Source organism: Macadamia integrifolia, chromosome 13 (assembly GCF_013358625.1).
Source record: "Macadamia integrifolia cultivar HAES 741 chromosome 13, SCU_Mint_v3, whole genome shotgun sequence".
Lineage (NCBI taxonomy): Eukaryota > Viridiplantae > Streptophyta > Magnoliopsida > Proteales > Proteaceae > Macadamia > Macadamia integrifolia.
Genome location: NC_056569.1, coordinates 23,223,369 through 23,249,756, shown reverse-complemented (window position 1 = coordinate 23,249,756; position 26,388 = coordinate 23,223,369). Strand labels below are relative to the sequence as shown.

The window sequence follows — 26,388 nt, the reverse complement described above, 5'->3', positions numbered from 1 at the left end:
AGAGTATCGCACTAAGAATCCAAGGTTTGTAGTTAGCCCATAAATGTAAAATCCTTGTTACCAACCTTGATTTCCACTTTAGTTAGAGAGAAAAATGGCCGCCAACAACTTTGGAACAAAAACCCCTCAAAAATCGTGTTTTCTGAAAAGTGACCCATCTTGGCCATTATATGACCGTAGCGCACCGTATCTGTAAGTATCGTACTCATAGTTTTTAAGGCGCTGGTAAGGCGACCTAGGGGCTGATGCGGTCCATTGGTAGTAAGGCAGCCCACCGACTTATGAGAAGTGTGAAAGGCGACCGCCTTAGACACTAAGGCGTTATAAGGCGACGCCTTATGATGCCTTATGCATGAGGCAGTCGCCTTATGTACTCACTATTTTAAAAGTAAAATTTAAAATTGTTTTGATGAAGATTCCAAATTACATTTTCTCATTAGCAGGTGTATAAATTTTTATGCACATGTGATGCATTGGATCGAATTTTATTTTTTTTAAAACACATTATCACATCCGCAGGAACGACGACTAAATGATTCGTGTCGTATATTTTTTTTATCCACGTATATCTTCAATCTATCATAATTACTGGAAACATTTGAAAATAGGTCCGTCAGGCGCTTTGATCTGCTTCTTCCTGTAAAGTTACCATGAATTAGAACTTTATAACACCATACGTCGGAATATGCTGTCCCGCAATACAAGAGTTAACGCACCTTACCTTATCCGGACCAAATCATCGGTTACTATTTTTTTTTTTTTAAACAAATTTTAAAATTGTTTGATGAAGATTCTAAATTACATATTTTAATTGGGAGGTGTATAAGGTCTGATGCACATGTGATGCATTGGATCAATTTTTATTTTTTTTAAACAAATTTTAAAATTGTTTGATGAAGATTTCAAGTTACATATTCTAATTGGGAGGTGTATAAGGTCTGATGCACATGTGATGCATTGGATCAATTTTTTTTTTTAAACAAATTTTAAAATTGCTTGATAAAGATTCCAAATTACATATTCTCATTGGGAGGTGTATAAAGTCTGATGCACATGTGATGCATTGGATCAAAAACCATATAAAAAATAAAAACCCTTACAATAAAAAAAATAAAAACCCTTACAATAAAAAAAATAAATAAATAAAAAAAATAAAACCAAAATCAGTAAAACCCGTGCCTCTCTCATTCTCTCTCAGTCTGCGACTTTGCCCTCCAAATTGCAAACCCCCAAGGCCCCAACGTCCGACGATCCTTTCTCCGGCGACTTCTCCTTCTCCTCCGACAGCCTTCGGCAACATCCGGCGATCTCTGACGAAGTGCTTTCATCTCTCTCAGTCTCCGCTCCAAATCGCAAAACCCCAAACTAACCAACGATGAGCCGCGGCAACCGCCTCCTTCGATTCTTCTCCGGCGGCTTCTCCTTCTCCTTCAACAGCCTTCAGTAACCTCCGGTGACCTCCAATGAAGTGTCCTTCCACATCTCCAGGTATGTTTTAATTTGTATTTTTAATTTCTGATTTGTGTGATTTTTTTTTCTCTTTTCTTCTTTCTTCTCCCTGCTTCTTCCTTCTTCTTTTCTTCTTTCTTCTCCCTGCTTCTTCCTTCTTCGTAATTTGTATGATTATTTTTTTTTTCTCTTTTCTTCTTTCTTCTCCCTGCTTCTTCGTTCTTCTTTTCTTCTTTCTTCTCCCTGCTTCTGCCTTCTTCGTAGTTCGTATGATTATTTTTTTTTTCTCTCTTTTCTTCTTTCTTCTCCCTGCTTCTTCCTTCTTCATAGTTCGTATGATTAGTTTTTTTTTTTTCTTTTTCTTCTTTCTTCTCCCTGCTTCTGCCTTCTTCGTAGTTCGTATGATTATTTTTTTTTCTTCCTTCTTTCTTCTCCCTGCTTCTTCCTTCTTTTCTTCTTTCTTCTCCCTGCTTCTTCCTTCTTCGTTGTTTGTATGATTAGTTTTTTTTTCTTCCTACGGTGACTGTTGGCTGGTTGATAAGTGCAGTTTTTTTTTTTTTTTTTAATAACATTAGGGCTTAACGTATTTGTTAAAATAATTTTGGGGAAATTAGAAGAAAAAACTTAGTTATGTAAAGAAAATCTCACAGAAAGGCTATCTGAATTTGAGCTTATGAATGAGCGGCACAAGTTTTGACTCCAATTTGTATAGATTGCGTTAATCTGAGCACTACTAATATTTTGCCTGGAGTATTTTTTTCTTTTTCTTTTTCTTATTTTGATTTTCCCATATCTCTTTAATGGAGGCATTTGCTTTTATTACCTTATTACCTAATAGGCTAATATTCCCTTATAGTAGTAATATTCCCTTTTATTACCTTTTTTCTTATTCTGATTACCTTTTCACATTACAGTCTTAGACAAAGAGACAAGTTGAATCCACTCATCTATGAAAACAATTGGTGGTAGCAGTGGGGGTGAAAATACAAGTAATACTGCTACTGCACAATCAACGATTGATCCAAGCAAGGATCCAAAAAGGAGAGCAAAATCAAATGATCCTGGATGGAAATATGGGTATTGGCCTGACGTATCAGACAGAAATTGGATTAAGTGTACCCTTTGTGGGAAGGATGTCAAGGGAGGAATAAAATGATTGAAGCAACATCTTATTGGTGGCTATGGAGATGTAGCCAAGTGTGTGAAAACAACTGAAGCAATTGCTAAAGAGATGAGAGATGCAATCTTGAAGAACCAGAGGAAGAGGAACCTTGATTGTTTGGATGATTTGGATGTTAGTGATAGACCTACAGAAGTAACGGGACCACAACAGAATATAGTATCCGATTTGGGGGTCTCATTTCGTATCCCTAGCTCTGGGACAACTTCAAGAAGAAATAAAGCTATCATTCAAACACAATCCAAACAACAAGTAAGGGGTCCCATGGATAAGCATGTGAGGAGGACTCCTGAAGAAGTGGTTGCAGATAGGCGGGATAAAGGTTCATATCAGACAACAATGGAGAACCGAGTAAGAGGAGAAGAAGAAAGAGATAAACTTCGTTCTTACTTTGCAAGGTGGGCTTATGAGAGTGGTGTTCCATTTAATGCTTTGAAGTTAAGGAGTTTTGAGGAATTGGTAGAGGCTATTGGTCAATATGGACCAGGTTTCAAGCCCCCTTCAATTCGTGACTATAGGGGGCCTCTATTGAAGTTTGAAAAGGATAAAATTGATGAGTTAAAGGTGAAGTATCAAGGATATTGGAGGAAACATGGGTGCACACTCATGTCTGATGGGTGGACAGACAAGAGAGGAAGGCACCTAATTAATTTTCTTGTCAACTGTCCGGAGGGGACTTTTTTTTTTGGAGTCTGTGGATGCATCTAACCAATCACAAACAGCTGAAATGTTATTTAAGCTACTTGATAGTAAGGTTGAAGAGATTGGTGAAGATAATGTGGTTCAAGTAGTCTCTGATAATGCTGCCAACTATGTTGCAGCGGGTCGACTACTAATGGAGAAAAGGAAGAGGTTATTTTGGAGTCCATGTGTAGCTTATTGCATAGACCTTATGATGAAGTAGGCAAATTACGCTCTTATATGTCTGTTATATCGAAGGGCAGAAAATTGACTGCATTCATCTACAGGCACACTCGTCTTCTTGAAGCCATGAGGCAAAAAATAGGAGACTTAGTGAGGGCTGGAGTGACTAGATTTGTCTCTTCCTTTTTAACACTCCAGAGCTTATACAAGCACAAAGAATCTTTGAAAAAATTATTTGTTGATGATGAATGGTCCCGTTCTAAGCTTGCATCTACAGAGGCAGGGAAGAAAACTTCTGAGACTGTGTTTGCTACAACATTCTGGAATGGTGTGATGGATTGTATAAAAGCATCATAGCCTCTTCTTCAACTCTTGAGGATTGTAGATGGTGATGAGTTGCCTGCTATGCCTGAAGTATATATGGCAATACAAGTGGCAAAAAAGAACATCAAAAAAAAATTTGGAGACAATGAAAGGAAATGGAAGAAAATCATAGCGATTGTTGATCACCGTTGTGAGACTATGATGAATGGATTAATATATTTAGCTGCCTTTTTCCTCAATCCAAACAAGTTTTTTAAGGCAATAGCAGATAATCCAGATAATAAGTTGGACTTAGCTCAAAAAGCAAGTGATGCCTTCAATGATATTCTTGTAAGGTTGGTGCCTGATGAGACCTTGCAAGATAAGATCATTGTCCAGGTTGACAAGTATACCATTGTTTAAGGAAGTTTTGCAAAGGACATGGCGATTAGACAAAGGGACAAGTTGAATCCTAGTAAGTATATTTCCTTTTAAAGTTCTAATTAGTTTAGAACTTTGTATGTTGATTTTTTACTTAACCTATTTTTTTATATTGTATATTTATAGTCTTTTGGTGGTCTCGACATGGAAGTACTGCTCCTGACCTTTCAAAGCTTGCATTGCACATACTTGGTCTTTGTTGCTCATCTTTTGGTTGCGAGCGCAATTGGAGCACATTTGAATTTGTGAGTATTGACTATTGAGTTCTGAGTACAATAGTACACGTACTTCACTTAATATGGTTTTATTGAAGATAAGTAGATAACCTCATATTATTAATGTTTTTCAGATTCACACCAAGAAGAGGAATAGGTTAGAGCATCATCAGTTAAATGATCTTGTCTACATTCAATATAATCGCCGACTTCAAGCAAGGTTCCAAGAAAGAAAAGAACAATGTAGAAACTACAATCCATTGTTGCTCGATGAGCTTAATTGGAGTAGTGAGTGGATGATTGGTGAATCAGATGATGAATTAGTTCATCCTGAGAATGATCTCACTTGGAGAGATGTTGATAGAGCACTTGGAGCATCTTCATCATATCAAGGCCACAATAGACCAAGGAGGGCTCCAGCATCTACCAGTGGAACCAATCTTTGCTATACCCGGCGTGGTAGGAGGGTTGAGCTTGAGGATTCGTCAGATGAAGAAGTGGATGAGATGAGTGAAGAGGATATTCGTGATGATGAAAACATTGAGGATGATTATGGCATAGCTCCAAATGATGCAAGCCAGCAACAGAATGCAGATGAAGAAGAAGATTTTAATTTAATTACTGATTTGGCTTGAAAGTCTTTGAGTCTTAGAACTTTGACGTATTTTGAGTCTTTAAACTTTAAAGTTTTTTGAGTCCTTGAACTTTTAAGTATTTGACTTTCATTGTTTACTAAATTTTTAGCATTTTAGTTTATTTTATGTTTTTTCTTCATTGAAGTTTAAAGTTTTTTAGAATGATTAAGAATCCCCAGGTTAGTCACTTCTCATCCATTTAATTTGGCATCTCGATTTTTACTTTCGATGTGTTTTAATTCTAAGTTCTTAATTACTTATTTGACAGGAGTTGAAATATAGTGGATGACCTTAGGGCTTAGGCACTCATTATGGCATCCTAGAGGTAAGTATAATAAATACTTGTAAATTTTATTTCTTTTCTTTATATTTATAATTTTGTTTCATAATTATGTATTTATATTATATGTTAATATGTTATGATGATTGATGATTGAATATTGATGATTGATGATTAATAATTGAATATTGATGATTGCTGATTGATGATTGATGATTGATGATTGATGATGATGAACTTAGTTTATTCACTTTATTGATTTGTTTTCTTGATGAATATCTTACATTGGTATGAATATAAATCTTTAATATTTATTTGGGAGAGGGATAGGTATGCCGCCGATATCAAGTATGCTAGCGGATAGCACCAATAGGAAAACATGATGGAGTATCATTCAGGAAGGATATGGGGGTCATTTCAGAAAAAGGGAAGAGAGAGATAGACACAATGGGTGCTAGCATACTTGATATCGGCGGCATACCCAACATTTTCCCTATTTATTTAACATATAAGTAATAGGATTCAACTAGGATTTGAGTCAAATAGATTGGTTTTATAAAAAAAATTACACAAGAACGCTTTAGTCAATAAGGCGACGCTTTAGTCAATAAGGCGACGCTTTAGTCAATAAGGCGACACTTTATGCCCGTCTTATTGCTAAGGCGCTCCGAAAGGCCCTCAAACGCCTCCGTCGTCTTACCGCCTTAAAAACTATGATCGTACTGCATCAGTCGATACATACTGAAACGTACTTTTCATCTCGATTTTTAATTTTCTATAGTATCGGTACGTATCGTATCGTATCAGTGTGCATCGGTGGTGTATCAACACGCATCGGTATGTATTATAAGATACATATTGATATAAAAGGGTTTTAAAAATTTCATGTATTGTATCGGTAAGGGCCGACACAGATTACGTATCGACCGATAGGGTATGATACGTACCAATTCTTTAAACCATGGGCAAGAGGCAAGAGGCAAGAGGCAAGAGGCAAGAGGTGAGAGGCAGCAGAGCCGGAGCCGTGCGACTGCGAGGTGAGATCGTGACTCCGTTAGGCAGCAAAGCGGCCAGCATTGGAGCGGCTTTGCCGCTTTGAGCTGCGAGGATACTCAGAAGAGCTTGGAGATATCCCTAGTTAAGAATGAGAGTCGAGAGATTTCTTAGGTAGTTAGGGTTTTTGGTCAGTTGGATTAAAACATTATAGACTTAGGTTAGGTTTCTTTCTTTTCATCTAATGGTCCACAATAAATTCCTAAATATATCATTCCTTAAAAAAAAAAAATTCTAACATATATTAGTATCACATTTATACACTATTATTATGCAATAAAAATTAATATTTACTTAATATTATAATGGAAGAAACAGATTCAGCTAAATAGATACGAATATTCTTTACCGTCGGATAGCAAAATGAATCGGATAATAATCGGTCGGAAACTAGGATTATCATATTCATATCTGCTTAATTTTCAGACGGATTTGGATAATTTCCGGATATGCATTTTTCGAATACGGATACTCCTACACGAATACGACCACGGATCAAATATGGATTTTCGACTATCCATTTACATCCCTACATTTGAGTTGTTGTTTGTGAGTAATCAAAATCTCCTCTATTCAGCCAGATTTTCAGATCCTGCCTGGGATTAGGATCACTTGTGATTCTAGTCTTACATCAAGTATGAGGAGGACGAATAGGGTGATGTGATTCTTATGAGGCTCATTGATGTTCTATATGGCTGATAATGGATGTATGGTGATAATGTTGTGGTTGGAGGAAAGCAGAATCGGTGCATATTCAAATGCAAAGGTGTTCATATTGTCTTCCATCCAGTGAATGTACCCGCTGAAATGCAGCAACGGGTTCCCGCCACTCAGAGGGATTGATTCATGCCAGCCAGAAAGAAATCGAGTGCCTGCCACCAAGAGAGAGGGATAGATGCACCCCAAGGATTGATTGACCAGAAATCGGATCGGTGCTTGAGCCAATGCTCTGATGCCGCCCTACGCTGTTCGGTTCAGCCTTTGCTGGCACTAGATGCGCTAATGCAAAGGTCTGAACTTCACTCCACAAGGACGTTGAGGACAAATCAAAAGGGGCATTGAACCTGAGAAGAAAGTCCTTGCTTTGCCTATAAAGGAGATGTTGGCTATTCCATAAAAGGAGTTTATTAGTACAAGTTAGGACACAGGAGTGGTTCTGGCCCTTGTTACTCGGGAAGTCACTCCCCAACCTGAGGTAACCCCTACCAAGCCTATTGAAGAGCTACTTACGAAAATCTCTGACTTGACTCCTGATGAGCTTCTAGATGAGTTGCCTCTCATACGTGATATATACAGCACGTCACTGACTCGATACTCCGTCAGTTTTACCAAATCTTCCATCTTACAAACTTAACCTCATAAAGCATGTCGAGCTGAAACAGAAAGTGGATGGATTACTATAAAAAGGATTTATTGAGGAGAGCTTAAGTCCTTATGCGGTACAGCTTTGCTTATGCAGAAGAATGATGGTTCATTGTGTAAGTGTGTGGATAGCTGGGTTATAAATTAAATAACCACCAAGTACAGGTTTTCCACACCCCAACCCGATGACATGTTGAATATGTTGTCTGGATCTAAGGTTTTCTCCATATTGGACCTTAGGAGCAGCTACCATCAGATTCGTATTCATCCCGGAGACTAATGGAAGATTGCCTTAAAGACCAAGGATGGCTTGTATGAGAGGAAAGTCATGCCTTTCAATTTGACGAATGCACCTACTACTTTTATGTGAGTTATGACACAGGTACATCGTCCTATTATTGGTTGATTCTTGGATTATTTTGACAATATTTTGATTACTAGCAAGTACCAAGAAGAGCACATTGACCACTTGAGACAAGTCTTGAGAGTATTCCGCACAGAGAAGCTTTACATAAATCTCAATAAATGTTCGTTAATGCTGCCCAAGGTTATATTCCTAGCTTTTATTGTCTCATCCGAAGCCGTTAAAGTTGATCTAGAGAAGATCAAAAGCATCACCGACTAGCCCATATCGAAGACCCTTAATGAATTTCACACCCTCCATGGTTTGGCTTCCTTCTACAGAAGATTCATTCGGAACTTTAGTGCAGTTATATTTTTTTTTTTTTTTTGGGATGAATAGTGTAGTTATGAGGGGTGATTTTCAATTTTCAAATGCTATGATTTTTCTCAATTCTGAAAATTTTATAAATCTTATCATAGTATAACTCTTTCATTCCCTGACGCCCCTCCAATACTGGAATAGTTCTATACGGTTCTTTTCCTTTCCCCGTCCGGGTTCTAAAATGATTGATCTCTTGTCGCTTCTCACTTTCCACTTCTTGCTAGAATCGAATAGCCCTAGTACTTTATCCATGATGAGCTTAGCATGTGTGAATTGCTCGGTCAGATAGAGGTTGGACCAGTGGAATTCGCCTCTCCGCATTTCACTGAAATGGGTAGAACATCTTACTCCTTATTTTATACGATTTTAACAACATTCACACTTTAAAATAAGTTTGACCAGAATATAACTCTGTCATTACAACTCAAATTTAAGTAATCTTAGACTTGTTGGAAAGCTGATTTTGTGCTATAATTAATACAAAAAGTCTCATATAAAAATAAAATCAGTTAACCAGTAAAACTCATTATAAAACAAAAGCATTTCTCTAAATGTTGATTTTTTATAACTTAATGTTGATCTTTGACGATTTTATGTGGCTTTATGTTGATTTTTGACGACTTAATGTGGCCTAATGTTGATTTTTTATGATACAAGGTATATGTAGCATACTAAATAATGTTAGAACTTAGAAATAATGAAAATAAAAAAAAAATAAAAAAATAAAACACTTGGTTGCCTTGTTCGCGTTAAGGTTGACAATGCCTTGTCGCCTAAGCCGCTAATGCAGCCCCAAGGATTAAAGTATCGGTCACCGTATCGGTCGGCCAAATTAAGATACATATCGAGGGGTATCATATCGTATCAAAGATATGCTAAGGATACGCACATAAATTGATAGAAAACACTTTTTTATACAATTTTGCATAAAAAATAGTTTAAAAAAAAAACTATAGATAACATGTATCATGCATAAACACTAAATTAAGAGTATCACACTAAAAATCCAAGGTTTGTAGTTGTCCCATAAATGAAAAATCCTTGTTCCTAACCTTAATTTCCACTTTAGTTAGAGAAAAAAATGGTTAACAGCAACTTTGGAACAAAAACCCCTCAAAAATCGTGTTTTTCTGAAAAATGACCCATCTTAGCCATTATATGATTATAGCACACTGTATCGATACATACCGATACGCATCGATACGTACCGACACATACCGAAACATACATTTCACTTCAATTTTTAATTTTCAATAGAGTATCGATACGTATCGGTGCGTATCGTATCTTATCGGTGGTATATGATGCGTATCAGTATGTATCGTAGAATACATATCGATATGAAATAATTTCAAAATTTTCATGTATCGTATCGGTAAGGGCCGATACAAATATGTATTTGCCGATACGATACGTACCGATACTTTAAACCATATGCAGCCCTCCAACACCGTAGTTCGCCTTCGCACTGAGACAAATATGGTCATGACACCCATACCAAATGTATGAAAGCAAGTAACGTTTTAATGGACACCTGCAACACCGAAGGCCTTTCTTCTTATCAAGAAGAAGATGACAAAGGCATTGGTACTACCAAAGATTAAAATATATCGGTTGCCATATTGGTCAGGTAATTTTAAGAGGCATTCTCAAAGCGTAACGTATTGTATCATAACAGAGATACACAAGATACACTAAAGATATTCCACAGAAATGGACAAGATACATATGGAAATATACTTTTGCATAAGAAACGGTATAATAAGCAATATATAACATGAATCACGCATAAACACTAAAATGGAAAACATATTAAAATACAAGTGTATTCAATTGAAATTGTTATAAAAGATGAAGTTTCTTACACGTAACGTTTAACGACTTTCTGAGAAATTTTAAAATCTATAAACAAATTGATGCAATAATTCAAGTTTGATGCAATGATTTAATTTGTTTTACCTAAATCTACTCAAACATAGCAAAAACAAAAGTAAAACAAAGATTTGCGAAAAAGATTCGAGATTTTTCAACTTACCTATTTTGTGCTATTTTTAGCTTCACTAGATTATTTTTTATGCTTCAATGCTTTAAATATTGGTTTGATTGTAGATTTTAAATCGTTTCCTATGAATGACTCAAAACCCCAAGTCCAAAAAATGAAAGGAGATCAATTGCGCAATTGCGCTTCAAATTTTGGAAACTTAAGTACTGCCAGCAAGAAGAACATGCTTTGTTTCGAAAGTGAAATAGGTTACGTAGATACGTATCTTAAGTATCGGTACGTATCAATTGTGTATCGGTGCATATCAGTTGAGTATCAATGCATATCGTATCGATACGATAGGATATATTCCATTTTAAAAAATAGTGTATCATATCGATCTGTATCGTATCGATATCAACCGATATTGATACATATTGGCCAATACAATATGGACTGAACTTTAAACCTTAGGTACTACACCTACTAGGCTTTAACCGTATATTTGAGGTAGCAATAGATGCTTCACATGTTGGTCTACGAGACATGTTGATGCAAGGAGGGCACCCTATGGCTTTCTATAGTGAGAATCTCAATGAAGCCAAGCATCGCTGATGCAGTTGGGCAATGGGTTTAGAAATCTCTTATGATTTGTTTCCTTTTTTAGAGTTAGAATTAGTTTGGTAGATTTTTATTTGAATGAGATTTTAATTCAGTTTTTATATAGGTTAGTTTCCATTTTTACATTGTTGCTTGCCTTTACATTGATGTAACCTCAATGAAGATTCAAAATTTTGGAGAATTAGAACTTGATAATTTTTGGGTGAGAACCATGAACCATGCCTGCCGTGGGTGCTTTTCTTTTCCCTTTCTAATAGTATCTTTTCTTCTTTAACCTTCCTTTCCATTATTACTTCTTCATATCTTCATTGTTTCTTCTGTTTTTTTATTCTCTGTTCTGGCGATACCCACCTGAACCGAAGACCTATCTCTGAAAACTGGCCTCCCATTAATTGACCCTAAGACTTGGATCGAAGGTTGCCTGTGTCTAGGCGACTCACCCTCTTTGTACTCAGGCCATCTCGATTCTTCTATGCTTGCTTACTTGACCAGCTACCATATGGCTTTGGAAGAGCTCCCTCTTGAGACCCTACGCCTGAAATCTCAAGCCTAACAGAGAAGATTTGAGGGAGCTGACTCAATCGCAAATTGTTGCCTCTTATTATTTCTGGTCGACCAAGGAAGTAGAAAGTTGAATCGTGGGCTGCTGTTAGGGCTTTAATCTCTGGTTTGACCATATTGCCCTTCACTAGTTATTCTTTTCTTGTCCTAAATTTATTAGTAATTCCAAAATACTCCTCTCTACTTGTATATTCTAGTTTGACCCTATTAGTTATTTTTATACCCTTTTAAGTGCTTGAGTGTTGTTTAATTTACAAGATTGCCCCTCAACCATTACCTTGAGATATTTTATCATTATTGTGGGCCCTAAGCGATCCGATTCCCTCGGACCTGCATCAGCCACTATTCGATATATGATCTTGACATGTTGGTCTGAGAGGATTTGCACAAGAAGAAGTGGGGAAGAAGGAGAATAACACACACACTAGGCCATGCAGGCACTCACTAACACAAATTCAATTCATTCTTCAAATCTGTCCAATAGTTGTCCATCGATTACATATTTATAGGAGAAAAAATCATCTCAAAAATAGAAGCCAAATAGAAACCTACTCCACCAAGGAATAGACTCAAATTTGGAAACACAATATCCTACCAAATCTGCCCAAACAAGAAAAGAGGAAATAACTCCTACGTTGGAAATAAAAGACAACATAAATAATCTACTTAATAAATTACTTCCAAATAAATAAAACTCCCCAAGATCCTACTAAACCAAATACTCAACTTGGATCCGGTTCATCTCCATCTGGATACCCGATGGGTTTGGATCAGTCCATGGGTGTGCACCTGCATCAACTCAATTTCTGCTTTGCCTAGATTTCCACCCAGAGTTTCGTAATCGATTGTATGGCCTAGTTTGATTCTTACTCTCCTGATGTTTATTCATGTTATCACTATTGTTTCAAGTCCTGTTCGTTCCAGTACCTAATTAGTCATTCATTCCTGCTTCCCATTCTGTCTAGAAAACCCTAAAGTTGCTGATCTGTTTGTTAAGTTATTTTGTGTTTTTGATTTGGCATTCTCTGATAGTATCCTGAAGCACTGGGGCTAGGTTGATCATACAACCCTAGTTCAACAATACACCATCACGTGTCACCGTGATGCAGCTCGACGATGGAATTAGTTGCTATCTTTTGACTTGATTTTTATTTACTTCCTTTATTGGTTAGAGATTAGATTAACAGTCTTTTATTTAGATTTGATTTTTATTTTAGTTGCTAACTAGGTTTAGTTTCCATTTTTAATTAGCTTCCAAAATTATGTCATTATTTTTTTCTTTAAATAGCCCTGTAATGGAGAAGAACTCAGTGAAAAGAATTGAATGAAATTGAAAGAGTATTTTGGGTGAAACCATGACTGTCGTGAGGCTTGCATATCCCTCCCTCCTTCTTTGATCTTCTTCTTTCTTCTTCTTCTTCTTCTTTCTTTCCCTCTTTATTTCTTTATATTCTTCTTCTCTGGTTTTCCTCTCGGTTTCCCTGTTAGCCGACTCTAACAACCCATCGAGTTTGGTTCAAGCTTCTTTATACCCAAATCTGTTGGTTTGAGACTTTGAGGAGCAATTGCAAACCCTAAGGCGATTCAGATATTTGAATCTGAGATCAAAAGCACTTCTGATTTGTGAAGTTCAATAGCCATTTCAGAACTGATATTCACCCTACCGCCAAATCTAGTTCAGGTCCTCTAATCTCTCTTGTTGCAGGTTCTTTCACGTTGAATCTTAGCGTTCTTGGGAGGGCAGGTTGTGGTGATGCTTTGCCTTGGATTATCAGACCCAGCCGACAGCTATCCGATTTCAATCTCTTGGAACCCGGATCCGCATCAAGTGGTATCAGACAGAAGGGTACTTTCCTGCACAGCTCCGACCATACTCATGTTCATGCAGTTGTTGATACTGGGGCAGAAGCAAACTTCATATCTGCTGAATTTGTTCAAGCACACGACCTTCCACAGAAGCAGCAAACCCCGTTGCACTTCCCAGGGATCAATCATCGACGTCCCTGCTTTGATACTATGTTACAACCCCTTATCACAAAAGCTCGAGCTGTAAAGTAAGAGAAACAACAATGTATTCCACATAAACACTAAACCATGTTTGTCATTGACATTCAACTACTGAGGTTGTATTCTGTTCACCACCACCCCACCCCCCACCCCAGGTCTCTTGTTCTTTGATGAGAGTTTTCTGATTAAAACACCAATTGGGATTCTTTGATTGGTAAAGTAAACAATGAAGTTCCCTGACTGCTCTTCAAACTGGATAGAGACCTATACTCATGGCATTCGTGGAGATTAAAAGGAATAATCACTAAACCTAAAAGACGAACTCATTTCAAAGTGGCTGACCATTAGGAGCTACGTATTTGCTTATAGTATAGCAGCAAAGCTCCCACAACAGACACATCGTGATGAGAAGAAAACATCATTTTGGATTCCTTGGATAACATCTCAAGCAACAACTGAACCACTATCTATTAATATTCTATTCTATTCAAAGATAGATCTTTATGAGCAAAATGATCGTATTAGAAACAAAGTGGGGGTCGCTCCGATTCAGGACAAGCTCCACGAGAGCCTGTTGAGATGGTATAGCCATGTTCAACAGAGACCTATGGATGCCCCAGTCAGAAAAAGCAACTAGTTTCATACAGAGAGTGCCAGAAGTAGTAGGGGCAGACCTAAAATGACTATTAACGAAGTGGTTAGGAAAGATATGCAAATGGTAGGACTGGATTCTAGTACGACCGCAGATAAACCGCTGTGGAGAACAAAGACCCTGATGTTGATCCGGATCCCAAGGAATGAAATCGGATCGCTTAGGGCCCACTTAGACACTCAATAAAATAAAGGCAATAACCAATGACAGGTTGTATTGAAATAAAGTTTCAACTAAATGGCAGAATTGTAATTAAACTGAAGTTTCCAATGAAGGTGGCAGTTTTGTAAATAAATAGAACTTTATAAGGGAGTGGCAGACTTGTAATTAGATGGAACTAAAGGCCTAGGCTACAATATGCTAGTAAAAGGGTAATTTAGGACTACGAAGAAAATAAGACAACAAATTAAAAGAAATAAAAAGTGAGGGTAGTATGGGAAAGCAACAATAATGGTGCTAAACAATAAAGAAAAAGAAAAAAAAAACCACTTTTCTTCTTCTTGTCGTAAGAACCAGAAACCAACGGAGGGCTTACTGGTCTACGAGTGCCGTTACCCTTCCGATAAATACCCAATCGGCCAGAACTTATAAAGGGAGTATTTTGACTCCTAATCTTCTTAATTGTAACCAGCATTAGTTCGATTCACCCACCAGCTATGGAGATTGAAGCTCTGAAATCAAATCTGAGTCGCAAATTCAGATAATCAGAGTTGCAGGTCTTGTTTCTCACAATAGGGGAATCAATAGGAGCCAAAGGTCAAGGGTTCAGGTCGTATATGTGAGGGCTTCCTTCGATCACGGCTTCGACCCAAACAGATCTCACACAAGAGAGCTTGAAGCACTTCAGTAGTGCTGCATCTATCGCGCAGAAACAAGGTATCTCAGATCAGAAAATTTAACAGCAGGAAAAATAAGAAAGGATTGGGAGGAGGAAGAAGAAGATAAGAAAGGGAAAAGAGAAGATTTCAGAGAGGGAGGAAAGTGGGAATCCAATAGCCATGGGTCACACCCAAAATTCTCAACCAAGATTAATTCTTCAAAAACTAAAACTGAAACTTCGCCATTGTTTACATGTCCAATATAAAGGAAAAAATCAAACAATTAATAGAAACTACTTGAAAGGAAACTATTCTAAAATTAGAAGCTAGCTAATTTAAAAAGAAATTAATTCTAAAACAATAGAAAATCAAATCAAAAGATATTTCTTTCCTAAGTCCATCGTGCAACTGCATCAGACCCGTGTAGCCGACCCCTTTTAGAGGATGTTCCTGGGATGTTGTTCTATTTTACTGCTAAGTATCGCCTTTTAGTTCCGTGTGCACTTCTTTTATTCTGTTTTTCTCTTACATTAATATGTATTGGATCCATGTAGCTAACCCCATTAAGTTGGGATAAGGTTATGGTTGTTGTTGTTGTTGCCATGTCAAATGAAACTTCCAGAATACTGTTAATGCTTTGTACCAGGAAAAAAAAATATAATACTGTTAATGTTTACCTGTCTCAGAAGGATACGCACTTCTTGCTTCTCAAGATATGATACACCTGAAAAGAAATCAAACGACGGGAAAAAAAGGGATGTTAGGCCTCAACCCTGTGTTTTGGTGCATCAGTACAAAAGAGAAAGCAAAATTAAAATACAAACAGATAAAAAAATCTAAAGACATGCAGTTTTAGTCATCAGTGAGCATAAGCATCACAACAGCTTCTACTCACAAAGACATTACAAATCGATATTGATAATTAGGTGGATATCTTCAACTTTAAGAAAGCTTTAGCGGTGCATAGTTCTCGCTCAAAACTTTGCATTTTACACTTTCTGGTTACCAGAAGCAGGAGGCAGGGTATTAGCATAAAAAGATATTTACATCAATGCAGCTGGTGGCAAGTAAGAATTTTTGCTAAATCTCAGATATCAAATGTTTTTAAAACTAAAGCGGGTGTCAGCTATTGGTCCAGCCTCCTTGTTTAAAAAGTTCCCAAGCTACATAAAGTAAAACGCTTACAGCCAACAGTGAGTGCAGTCCAAGGATCTGTAACCCAAGAACTATCTAGCTAGATACAATTTTTCCATTTTCCTACAATACTAAGGGACGATACCATCAAAAAATATTAATTTGAATGATTAATTGTCTGCATCTAAAGAATTTAAAATTTTCTATACTAGGGAGCCCAGTGTTCACTGGTAGTGTTTACTCAAAAAAATGACTTAGCCCATGCAGATATGTAAATTTTCTATATTAGGGAGCCCAGTGTTCACTGGTAGGGTTTGGGTTGCTGCATGAGAATGGTAGAGGGGAAAAAAGGTATAACAAAAAGGGGTGTTGGATTTGTCGACTGTCTTCAACAGGATAATATTTTTTTTTTTTCAGCTCTTGGTAGAGCTAATCAAACAGGAAGGAGTGGGAAGGGAAAGAGGAGTTTCAGGGGGAAGAAAGGGATCCTTTAGCTCTGATACGAACTAATGGAGGGCTGGTTAGGGAAGAAATCAAAGTAGCATGGGGGATGGAGAAAGCATACACTCACATAGAGCTCAAAAACCAATTCTTCATTCAACTTCTCTAATCTGAGTTCGTAATTGGTTACAGCCAAATTATAAGAAAATATAAGGCATGGATTTAGAAACCCAACTAAAATAGGAAACTACTCTAAACAAGGAAATGAAGCAAACCAACTCTTAACTCTTAACTCTTAACTCCTACGTACTCAACCATGGAAATAAAAGACATATTAAAAAAGATATTATTCCTAAATAAAATAAATTACTAAATCCTACTAGACCAAAGACTCAAATATGGACCCAGTTCATCTCCATCTGGATACCCAAATGGGTTTGGATCAGTCCAAGGTTGTGCACCTGCATCAGTTTCATTTGTAGTGCCAGCATTCCACAATAAAAAAAATGTGAATTAATATCCCAGTATCAAAAGTACCACAATAACGTGGATCTGCAAGTAGGCCAACAAAAGAAATGTAGTCATCTGGTGCTCTTGTCCTTCCTTCTTGCTCCTCTATCAGAGAATATCCTATCTGCATAAAAAGATATTCCCATTCATCATTTAGCATACAGCATCTAAGTCCAGGAAAACTAAGTATTCAAGGAGAATATATAGAATAAACCTCATGGTTGGATCAGATTAGTACACCAAATTTTCAGTTAGGCCAGTGTTTTCAAGATTAGGATTTTAAGGGTTGCCTCAAGGTCAGCTCAAAGGGAAATGCTTCAATATGTAGCCGTTGAGGCTTGCCTTATGTTAGGCATGAAACTCTTGTGTTAATCATTTGTAGCAAATGATTTTTTTTCTCATTGATTTAATTAGTTAAAGCAAAACTAACAATGATTAGTATGTACGGTTTAAAAACAATAAAGAAAAACTAGAAGTCCATTTTATCTAGCATTCTTTAGTAAACTCCTCTTTTCCCTATTTCCTTTGTGATGGACAACAAAAAGATTCGTAACAGAAAAGCAGTACAAAGAAGAAACAAAACTACCCTAAACAACAAAAGAACAGGGTTTTAATAATCAGCCCAGACAAAGCTGAAACCCTGGAAGGGCAAGTATCTTCACCCATAAGTCTGCATTACGTAAATATTTCAGAAGAAACAGGCATCCATCTATTTCTCTATTTTGAAATAGCCCATAGAATTTGAAACCATATTATGGGTCAATCAATCTACTTGGGCAATTCAGATGATAGGATGGAGTCCTGGTGGTGTTGGCAATTTGGAAGTATTTGGGTCCCAAATTTTGGGAGGAACATAACCAGCATATTTTTAATCTATCTATTAGGAGGTTATTGACCTGATGACCATCAGGGTGACTCACTAGGTATCCAGGGCAGGAACTTCAGAGGTATCACCATAAATGCTATGTTTGGTACTGGAAAGTGGAAACCAGTTCTGATCCTATATCCACCCTACCACCTCCAAGCTCCATGAACCTAGATTTTGAAAGCTTTCCATTGGACAACCCAAGGATTTTAGGGATGGGAGTAGCTAACTGGAAGGCTCATAATGGTTAACAATGGTCCCGCAGTAATTGGGGACTCTCTTGCTAAGACTAGCACTCATCTATTACGATGTTGTTTTACCAGATCTTATGGATGGGAGACAAATTAATGATTAAGGGAGAATGAGACAATCTTACCACTTGGTTCACCACTCACCCAGGGGCCAGGGGAGCGGAAGTAATCCCATTTTCATCAAAGGGATCTGTCGCACAGCCTATGCTCATCAAACATCTTGTTCTATGGAAGCCTAGATCAACTAACCGGAAGGCAGAAAGACTTTTCAAACTTGGAATGGGCAGGGATCTTTTCACAATGAGATCTTAATAGCAGCTACTAGCGGTATTCAACCTTTTTTTCCTCTCCTTTGAATCCCTTCTACTCACCCTGGTACTCTCTGTTGCAAAATCTCTAGAGCACATAAAGTCGGCAACATCTCCTCTTCCCTAGAGGGAGGGAAGGTGAGGGATAGCATCATGATTAGACCGTATTTTATACATCCATGACCGTTTGAATTGAGCATTTTGATTCTAGATCGATGATAAAAGTGACTAAATAATGTGGTTTTCTCACATTTGTAGGTTATAGGATCATGCACATAAAAGATGCTAAATGGGAGGATCCAATGCAATCTAGACAACAGTTTACCCATGGATCAATTCACATGTGACCAAGGGCAAATGAGGAATTTCACATCAATTTAGAAGTTTGACCAAGAGAGCAACAAAGAAGAATCGGACACGGGAGGACTTGTGCAAGCGTAGGGGCATGATGGTAATTTTGAAAGATGAGTTGTTACCGGAAGATATTGGATATTGGGCTCGTTGCGTTCGTGATTTAAAATGATGCATCTTTAATTCTCGGTTCGAGTCAATCTGGGTTCAGGATGGAGAGATATAGCCCAAAAACCTTTTTGGGCTAAGTTAGAATTTAAGTTGAATTTTAGAATTTCCAAAAATTAATTATGAAATCTCTCTCTCTCTCCTCTCTCCTCTCTCCTATACGTAACTCTCTCTTTCCCATTCCTATTTCTCCTTTCTTTCCTCCTTTCTTTCCCTTTTTCTTCTCTTACAAATATTCTCTCTCCTACTTGGTTTTTAACTCTCCTTTTCCTAAACTCGTACGTACCTTTCCCATTCCTAAACTACTTCTAACATACTCTCCTTAACCTATATATAGAGACCTAATTCACAACTTGAGAGGATCAAAAATTTTTAGAGAGCTTTTTCTTATTAGCTTTTTCTTTTCTCTTGAGTTGTTTAAGATTGAATTTGAAGTTGAAGTTTGAAGTTTGAAGTTCTAAAGCTTGGATTTTGCAGTACATATTCAGTAAAGTACATCTTACTATTTTCTTTTTAATTTCAGATTTAATTTCATATAATGTCTTATCCATCTTCTAGTTGTTCTTCATCTTTCCTCATCCCCATGGTTAACTAAATCCTGCAACTTAGGGATTGGATGAAACCATGAGATGAAGAGCAACTTGTAAGCAATTGATGCCTGTTTTCTTAATTCCATGTAACCAAAACCCTATTGCAAAGTCAAAATTATGTATGCCATTGATCACCTTTCTTATGCGTAATTGCCAACTTCCAATACAGTCTTGCTTATAATCTAATGTTATGTATGTGTTGAATAACTCATGGGACATATTAGATTTAAAAATCCATATTTCCTATTGACCTATTCAAGCATGCGATATAGGGCTTGATTGTTTGTAGATTGTTCTTAAATCTCATAGTGGATTCTAATTCCTAAGTGCTTCCCCACATCATAATTTCACACCTCCCTAGTGCTTACAAAATTTTAGGTTCATTAATTCATTCTAATTTTAATCTTAGGTTCACTATATTATTGCATGTTTAATTTAATTCCATAGTTAATTCTTGTCTTTTTCACCATAGTTAGTTTAATTTTTAATTTTTGACAACCCCATTAGTTAGTACATTCTACCTAGATTAGAACTGAATTTTCTATAGAGCTCACCTCCCTGTGATCAACCCGTAGCTACACACGACCCATGCGCTTGAGGTATTACTTTATTATTCAATCACATCAAAAGGACAAAAAGGTGGGAAGGCGTCCAGGCGGTTTGTTTGAGGTCCAAGCAACTGTTGCCTTAGTGCAAGGCTCTGGTCTAGCACTTATTTATGTCAAATATCATTTAAGTAAATGAATTCATTTACTTAAGATATTAGTCATAACTAAGCAAATACCCCACTTATTTGAATCCAATAATAATGGTTTCAAAATAAAATACCAAAAGAATAAAAAGTCAACCCCTCAGTTCAAGAACAAAAACTAGATTTTTTGTTGTAGGGGAAATTTTCAACTTTCAAATGATGGGGTTTTTCTCACTTCTGAAAATTTCATAAATCTTATCATGGTTAAACATTACTAAAAAACAAAATTGCAGCAAAATAATCTATTGTTTTTATGTCCATAAAATTATTTTTATTCAGATGAATTTAACAGTATTCGCACACTTTAAAATAAGTTTGACAGGAATATAACTATGTCATTACAACTCAAATCGAAGTAATCTTAGACTTGTTGGAAAGCTGGGTTTTTGCTCTACCTAATACAAAAATTCTCATGTAAAAATAAAATCATTTGAACAGTCAAACATATTATGGAACAAGAACATTTCTCTAAATGATGATTTTTAATGACTTGATGTGACTTAATGTTGATTTTTATGATTTGATGTGGCTTAATGTTGATTTTTTATGACTTGATGGGGCTTACTGTTGATTTTTTATGATATAATGTATAAATGGCATACTAAATAATGTTAAAAAAGAGGGAAGTAAAAAATAACACTTAGGCACCTTGGTAGGTGCCTTGTCTGCTAAGTGCTTAGGCCCCTCCACCGCCTTGTCGCCTTAACAACTATGTATGAAAGTTTTACTTTTCCTAGCAATATGGTTTTTTCCCCACAACTGGCTAAGAAAATTGCACATCTAGCAAAAATAATTAAAATTGAAGCCTTGGACATAAAAGGAAAAAAGAAAAAATAAATAAATAAATAAGGGAGATTACAGGATGAAAATTACAGCAATTTAACTAGAGATATTGATCGCCATCAAGCTCACCTGGGTATCAACAACATTGTTCAGTTTGATGCCAAATTGAAAATATAACGCCTACACATTAAGAATAATAACTTAGAAAATCACCAGAAACGTGATCGATCATGTAGCTCGTATTAGACTTGCAAAACTGCAGTTGTGAGATTAGAGACCTCACTATCCCGTTTGCAATCATGAATGACCTTTGTGATGTAACTAGACTCAAGTGCAGGTTTACAAGCTTTCATGAGCATCTCCCCACCCTGAATAGCATCCACCAAATATATGGCATCGGGAAAGGCAAGCTGACACAAACAGAGGCAGGCTTTATATCAACCAATAAAGTTCAGTAAAATGGGGAAAACATTATAATATTATGAAATTTGTGTACAATATAAGTCTTAACACAGGATAAAACACAAACATTTGGGGGGGGGGGGAAATACCTCTGAAATTTTTGTACAATAGAAGTTCTTAACAGTTAACACATGATAAAACGCAAACATTTGGGGAAAAGGGGAAAATACATCTGTAGCTTTATTGAATTGGCCATTAAAAACCACGTAATAACTGATTTTTAGTTCTATAGTGCACAAGATAAAATTCAATTTCTAACAAATCCTACAACAGAAATTAAGATGGGACATTAATTTCTTGATCCTGCTTTAATGACTATAAAATAATATCATCTTACATCGTCAGTTTTTCTTTTACTTGTTTAGATCTCTCTGATACAATGTAAGATAGCTTCATGTTTAACCCCAGTGGGAGTGAATTTTGTAACATAAAGCCATCGCTACAACGGTTTGCAGACTTCATATTGAGTACATGGTTACATGGCAACAAGATGCGCTGATATTTAACTTAGAAACCCCTACTGATTTTTTTTTTTTTCAAATTGTTCAGGAAATAACCTGGATATTGTAAACAAAGGTACCCACAACAAAGGCAATCAGAGAAAGCAGGAAGGAAAGGTTTTGTGAATGGTGGCTTATGAAACACTAATCTAGACTTTTTTTTGCAGGGTGAATAAATAATTCATTACCAAAGAAGAAGAAAATACATACAGGCCCCAGAAAGGGGGGGAGGGAAAAGAACAAGTCCCCACTAATCTAGACTTGGTAGTCCTTGCCACATTACTATTGTCTACTCAAGCACATGGAGCAGTATCTTCAGGGCATGGATAATGTAAGACCGGACCAGTCACAGGTAGCCAACTACAAACTAGTCTAACAGAGTCACAGTAGGATCACTATATGACAATACCAACAGACTACAGCAAATACCAAATAACAGGCTGACAGAATACTTAAACAGTAAATAAATATCAGAATAAATAACGCTAAAGACACCCAACAAAATAGAACACAGGTCTGATTCTTAAACACGAGGAACAAAACATAAGACCAGGAATGGTCTATCACAGGCAGGAAACTAGGGTTAAAAGCTAGAAATCAAGAACCCTCGGACATAACAGTCAGCATACTTAGATAGGCCCAATATGCCAATCGAGTGGAAGTATAATAAGGCTGAATAATCCCTAAAAAACTCAGCCTGAATTGGCTGGATGCTAATATCTCAGTGTGTCACTCCACTGTATCATCAGCCTTGTAAAGACCCACTTACAACCAATTGTCTTCTTTTGTGAGGGAAGACACTAGATCTCAAATGTCATTCTTCTTTAGAGCCTGCACCTCTTCAACCACAGCTGCCTGTCATTGTGAGTCTGCACTCACTTCCTGCCAGGTATGGGGAATAGACACAGAGGATAGAGAAGACTCAAAACTAAAGTAGGAAGGAGAAATTGAGTCATAAGAAACAATTTTAGCAATAGGATGTAAAGTACAAGACCTAGTGTCTTTATGAACAGAAATAGGCAACTCAAGAGACAGATCAACAGAAAGAGAAATAGAGTTACCTGGGTCCAAGGGGCCAAGATCATGCTCGAGAGGAGACAACTAGCATAGTAGGGTAGATTGATGCAGCAGCACTCCGATGGATCGACCCAAACTTGCTCCAGAACCCGGACCAAAACCCATATCCAATTTGGGTTCCAAGTTACTAATTTGGATTCAAGATTAATAGAATATTATAGGATTTTATTTTTAGTTGAGAATATTTGTTTCCTATTTTAGTCCTTAGTTGTTTCTTTATTTTGTTAGCCTAGGTGTAGGAGATTTTATTTCTATCTTAGTCTTTGACTTTAATTAAAAAGTTTTAATTTTATTTTATTATAAATTAGACATGTAATTCATGGGAAGAAGTTAGTTGATTAAGAAAGAAGCATTGAGTTGTGAAACCCCCACCCACCCCCTGCGTGGCTCTCTTCTTTTCCCCTTTCTCCTTCTCTGGTTTTTTCTTCCCATCCTCTGTTTTTGGACATTGATATCAGTCTCGAGAGGAAAGCTTCTTGAACCCTTGATTGTTGCTGACTGGTTCTGAGCTTTGAATCGAAGACAGCCATTCCCTAGGCGACCAAACCCTCAAGAGTTTCTTGCCTAGATCTAATCCTACTGTGAGGAACAAAACCCTGCAACTCATGCTACCGGAAACTACCGCCCAGATCTGATTTCAGTGTACTATATCTCCCTTAGGTGCTGAACACTGGAGCCATTACAGCGTGCGTACGATAGGGTTTTAGAACACCTTCCATCGCCTGGAACTTCAAGAGGAACAGATCAATGGTGAGAAGAAACTGTGCTTGAACCTCAAAAGTGTTCTCTGCGTTTTTGCTAAAACGCAAGGTTGAAGAGAACCTCACAGTTCTTGTTTTCAGATTTTCTTTAGTTGTTTTCCCAGATTTACCCCCACCCTTTTATTCTAATTATGTGCTGTCCTTCTTTCCCTTCTATTTCAAGAATACCCCTCCCCTTTTATATGGTACTCTTTTCTTCTAAAGTGGGGATTCAAAGAGTCTTTTAGGTCTTTGTCTTTTGTGTGTTTGTTTTGCCACCCATATTAATAACCGTCTCTTTCTCGTCTTTATTACAACCTGCCATTGAGTCTTGTCCCTTCCTAATTTGACCCTAAACAATAAATCAAATTCCCACTTTAGGAATTTCTGGATATTTACAAAAGTGCCATTCCACCTTATGAACTTCAATATATTTACAGGATTGCCACTCTATTGTAAACAACATCATATTTAATGCTTTGCCCCCTAATCTTGGATCTAAATTGTTTAAGTCCTTAAGTGGGCCCACAGCCAACCAGGTTCAGAACTTTCGGGGCCCACCGGCTCCCCCATTAAGATGATGGATGTATAGTGGTCTATGTCTGATGTCTGCAACTAAGAAAACGTATTTCTAGCCGAGGCGAAGTAGGAATGTCACTCTCCCCATGAAACGGGATACCGGGAGGGATATCAAGTTCAAGAGGCGGCACATCTTCCACAATGGAATGAGACCCCCTAAAGAGGTGTCACAGTGTAGTATGATGCAGATTCGTGAAAGACAACATCAATAGTCAAAAACCAACGCTGAGTAGGAGGATGAAAACACCGATAACCTTTCTAAATAGGAGCATACCCCAGAAAAATGCATCGGGGACCACTATGATGATCACGGGCATAGTAAACACTGTCAAATACCTTGGCATGAACAAGAAAAGCAACGGAACCCTAGAGGGCATCCAAAGGGGGGGCAAAAGGGATGATCTCAAGAAGGCATTCGGTTTATCAAAAAGGCAACAGTGAGAATGGCGACATTCTAGTACTAGGGAGGGACATACGTCTCAAACATAAGAGAGCATGCTACCTCACAAAGGTAGCAATCTTCCTCTCAACAATCCCATTCTGTGCCGGGGTATTTACACAACTAGTCTACTGGATCATCCCATGAGAGGAAAGGTGGGCCTGAAAGGACCCTTCGAAGTATACACCGCCATTGTCACTTCAAAGGATCTTGAGGGTAGCACCAAACTGAGACTGACAATCAATAAAAGAGACAAACCACCGATCAAGGATTAAAGTACCAGCATCGATTGCCATATCGGTCGGCTAAATTTAAGATATGTACAGAGGGTATTGTATCGTGTCGGAGATATGCTAAGATATGCTAAAGATCAAGGATTAAAGTATCGGTATCGGTCGCCGTATCAATCGGCTGAATTTAAGATACATATCAAAGGGTATCGTACTGATATCAGAGATATTTTAAGCCATGCCACCAATAACCATTGACAGACACATAGTGGGATGGACCACAAATAACATAATGTATTAATGAAATAGAAGTGGTACTTTTATTTCCTAAAAAAAAAATGAGACAAGAAAAAGGTGACTTTGCAATTAAAACTGGAAGTAAGACTACTAACAAACAATAAGTTAGTAGGAAAAGAGGAAACATGCAATATAGTAGAAAGGGCCAAAAAATGAGTACAACTAATGAGGCCCTTTCCCAAAATAGTGGAATAAGTCCCCGTAGCCAATTTGACCTTACCATTACTAGGACTAGCAGTGTACTGGGAGAAAAGAGACAAGCAACCTGTCATATGATCGGAAGCCCCAGATCTATAATCCAGGGGTAGAAGGGACAGACAGAGTATGGCCACAAAAAGAGATACCTGACCCAACAGGGGAGGAATGAGCAGAGCTCACAGTAACAGGAGCAGGAGAGTCCGTGATGTAGTTCAAAGCTTGAAGAAGAGAAAAACAAAACGTCAGAAAACACTGTTCACGTGACATTGTTCACGTGAATAGTACTTTGTGTCAATATCTTCTATTTTCAGTTTCCTATTTAGTTTAGTTTAGTTAGTTTCTAATTTACTTAGTGAGCAAATTAGTCAAGTTAGTTTCCTATTTTGTTAGTCAAAGAAGTTTCTATTTTGTAACATAGGTTAGTTTCATTTTTGTCATTAATTGTAAGTTTCTAATTTACTCTTACTTGCTTAGCAAGTTAGAAGTTAAGTTAGAAAGTTCAATTTCCAGCATTAGTTTCCTTTCTTTGTTATGTCTTTGTGTCCAAGCACTGTAAGGCTATTTTCAA

General features: G+C 37.2%; 1 protein-coding gene across 2 annotated transcripts in view; it reads right to left on the bottom strand.

Annotated features, from left to right (window-relative positions):
- LOC122058756 (piRNA biogenesis protein EXD1) overlaps nt 1–26,388 on the bottom strand; it is an 81,759-nt gene that overhangs the window by 38,279 nt on the left and 17,092 nt on the right. The window contains exons 3-7 of one of the 2 annotated variants that reach the window (XM_042621429.1): nt 21,577–21,708; nt 21,428–21,478; nt 17,259–17,355; nt 15,824–15,870; nt 9,975–10,040 (exon numbers count right to left, since the gene is read on the bottom strand). In XM_042621429.1, coding sequence (XP_042477363.1) covers nt 9,990–10,040; nt 15,824–15,870; nt 17,259–17,355; nt 21,428–21,478; nt 21,577–21,708 — 378 coding nt within the window. In that variant the 3' untranslated portion in view covers nt 9,975–9,989. Of the gene's footprint in view, nt 1–9,974; nt 10,041–15,823; nt 15,871–17,258; nt 17,356–21,427; nt 21,479–21,576; nt 21,709–26,388 lie in introns of those variants that run through there. The other variant, XM_042621428.1, reaches the window with a different exon arrangement.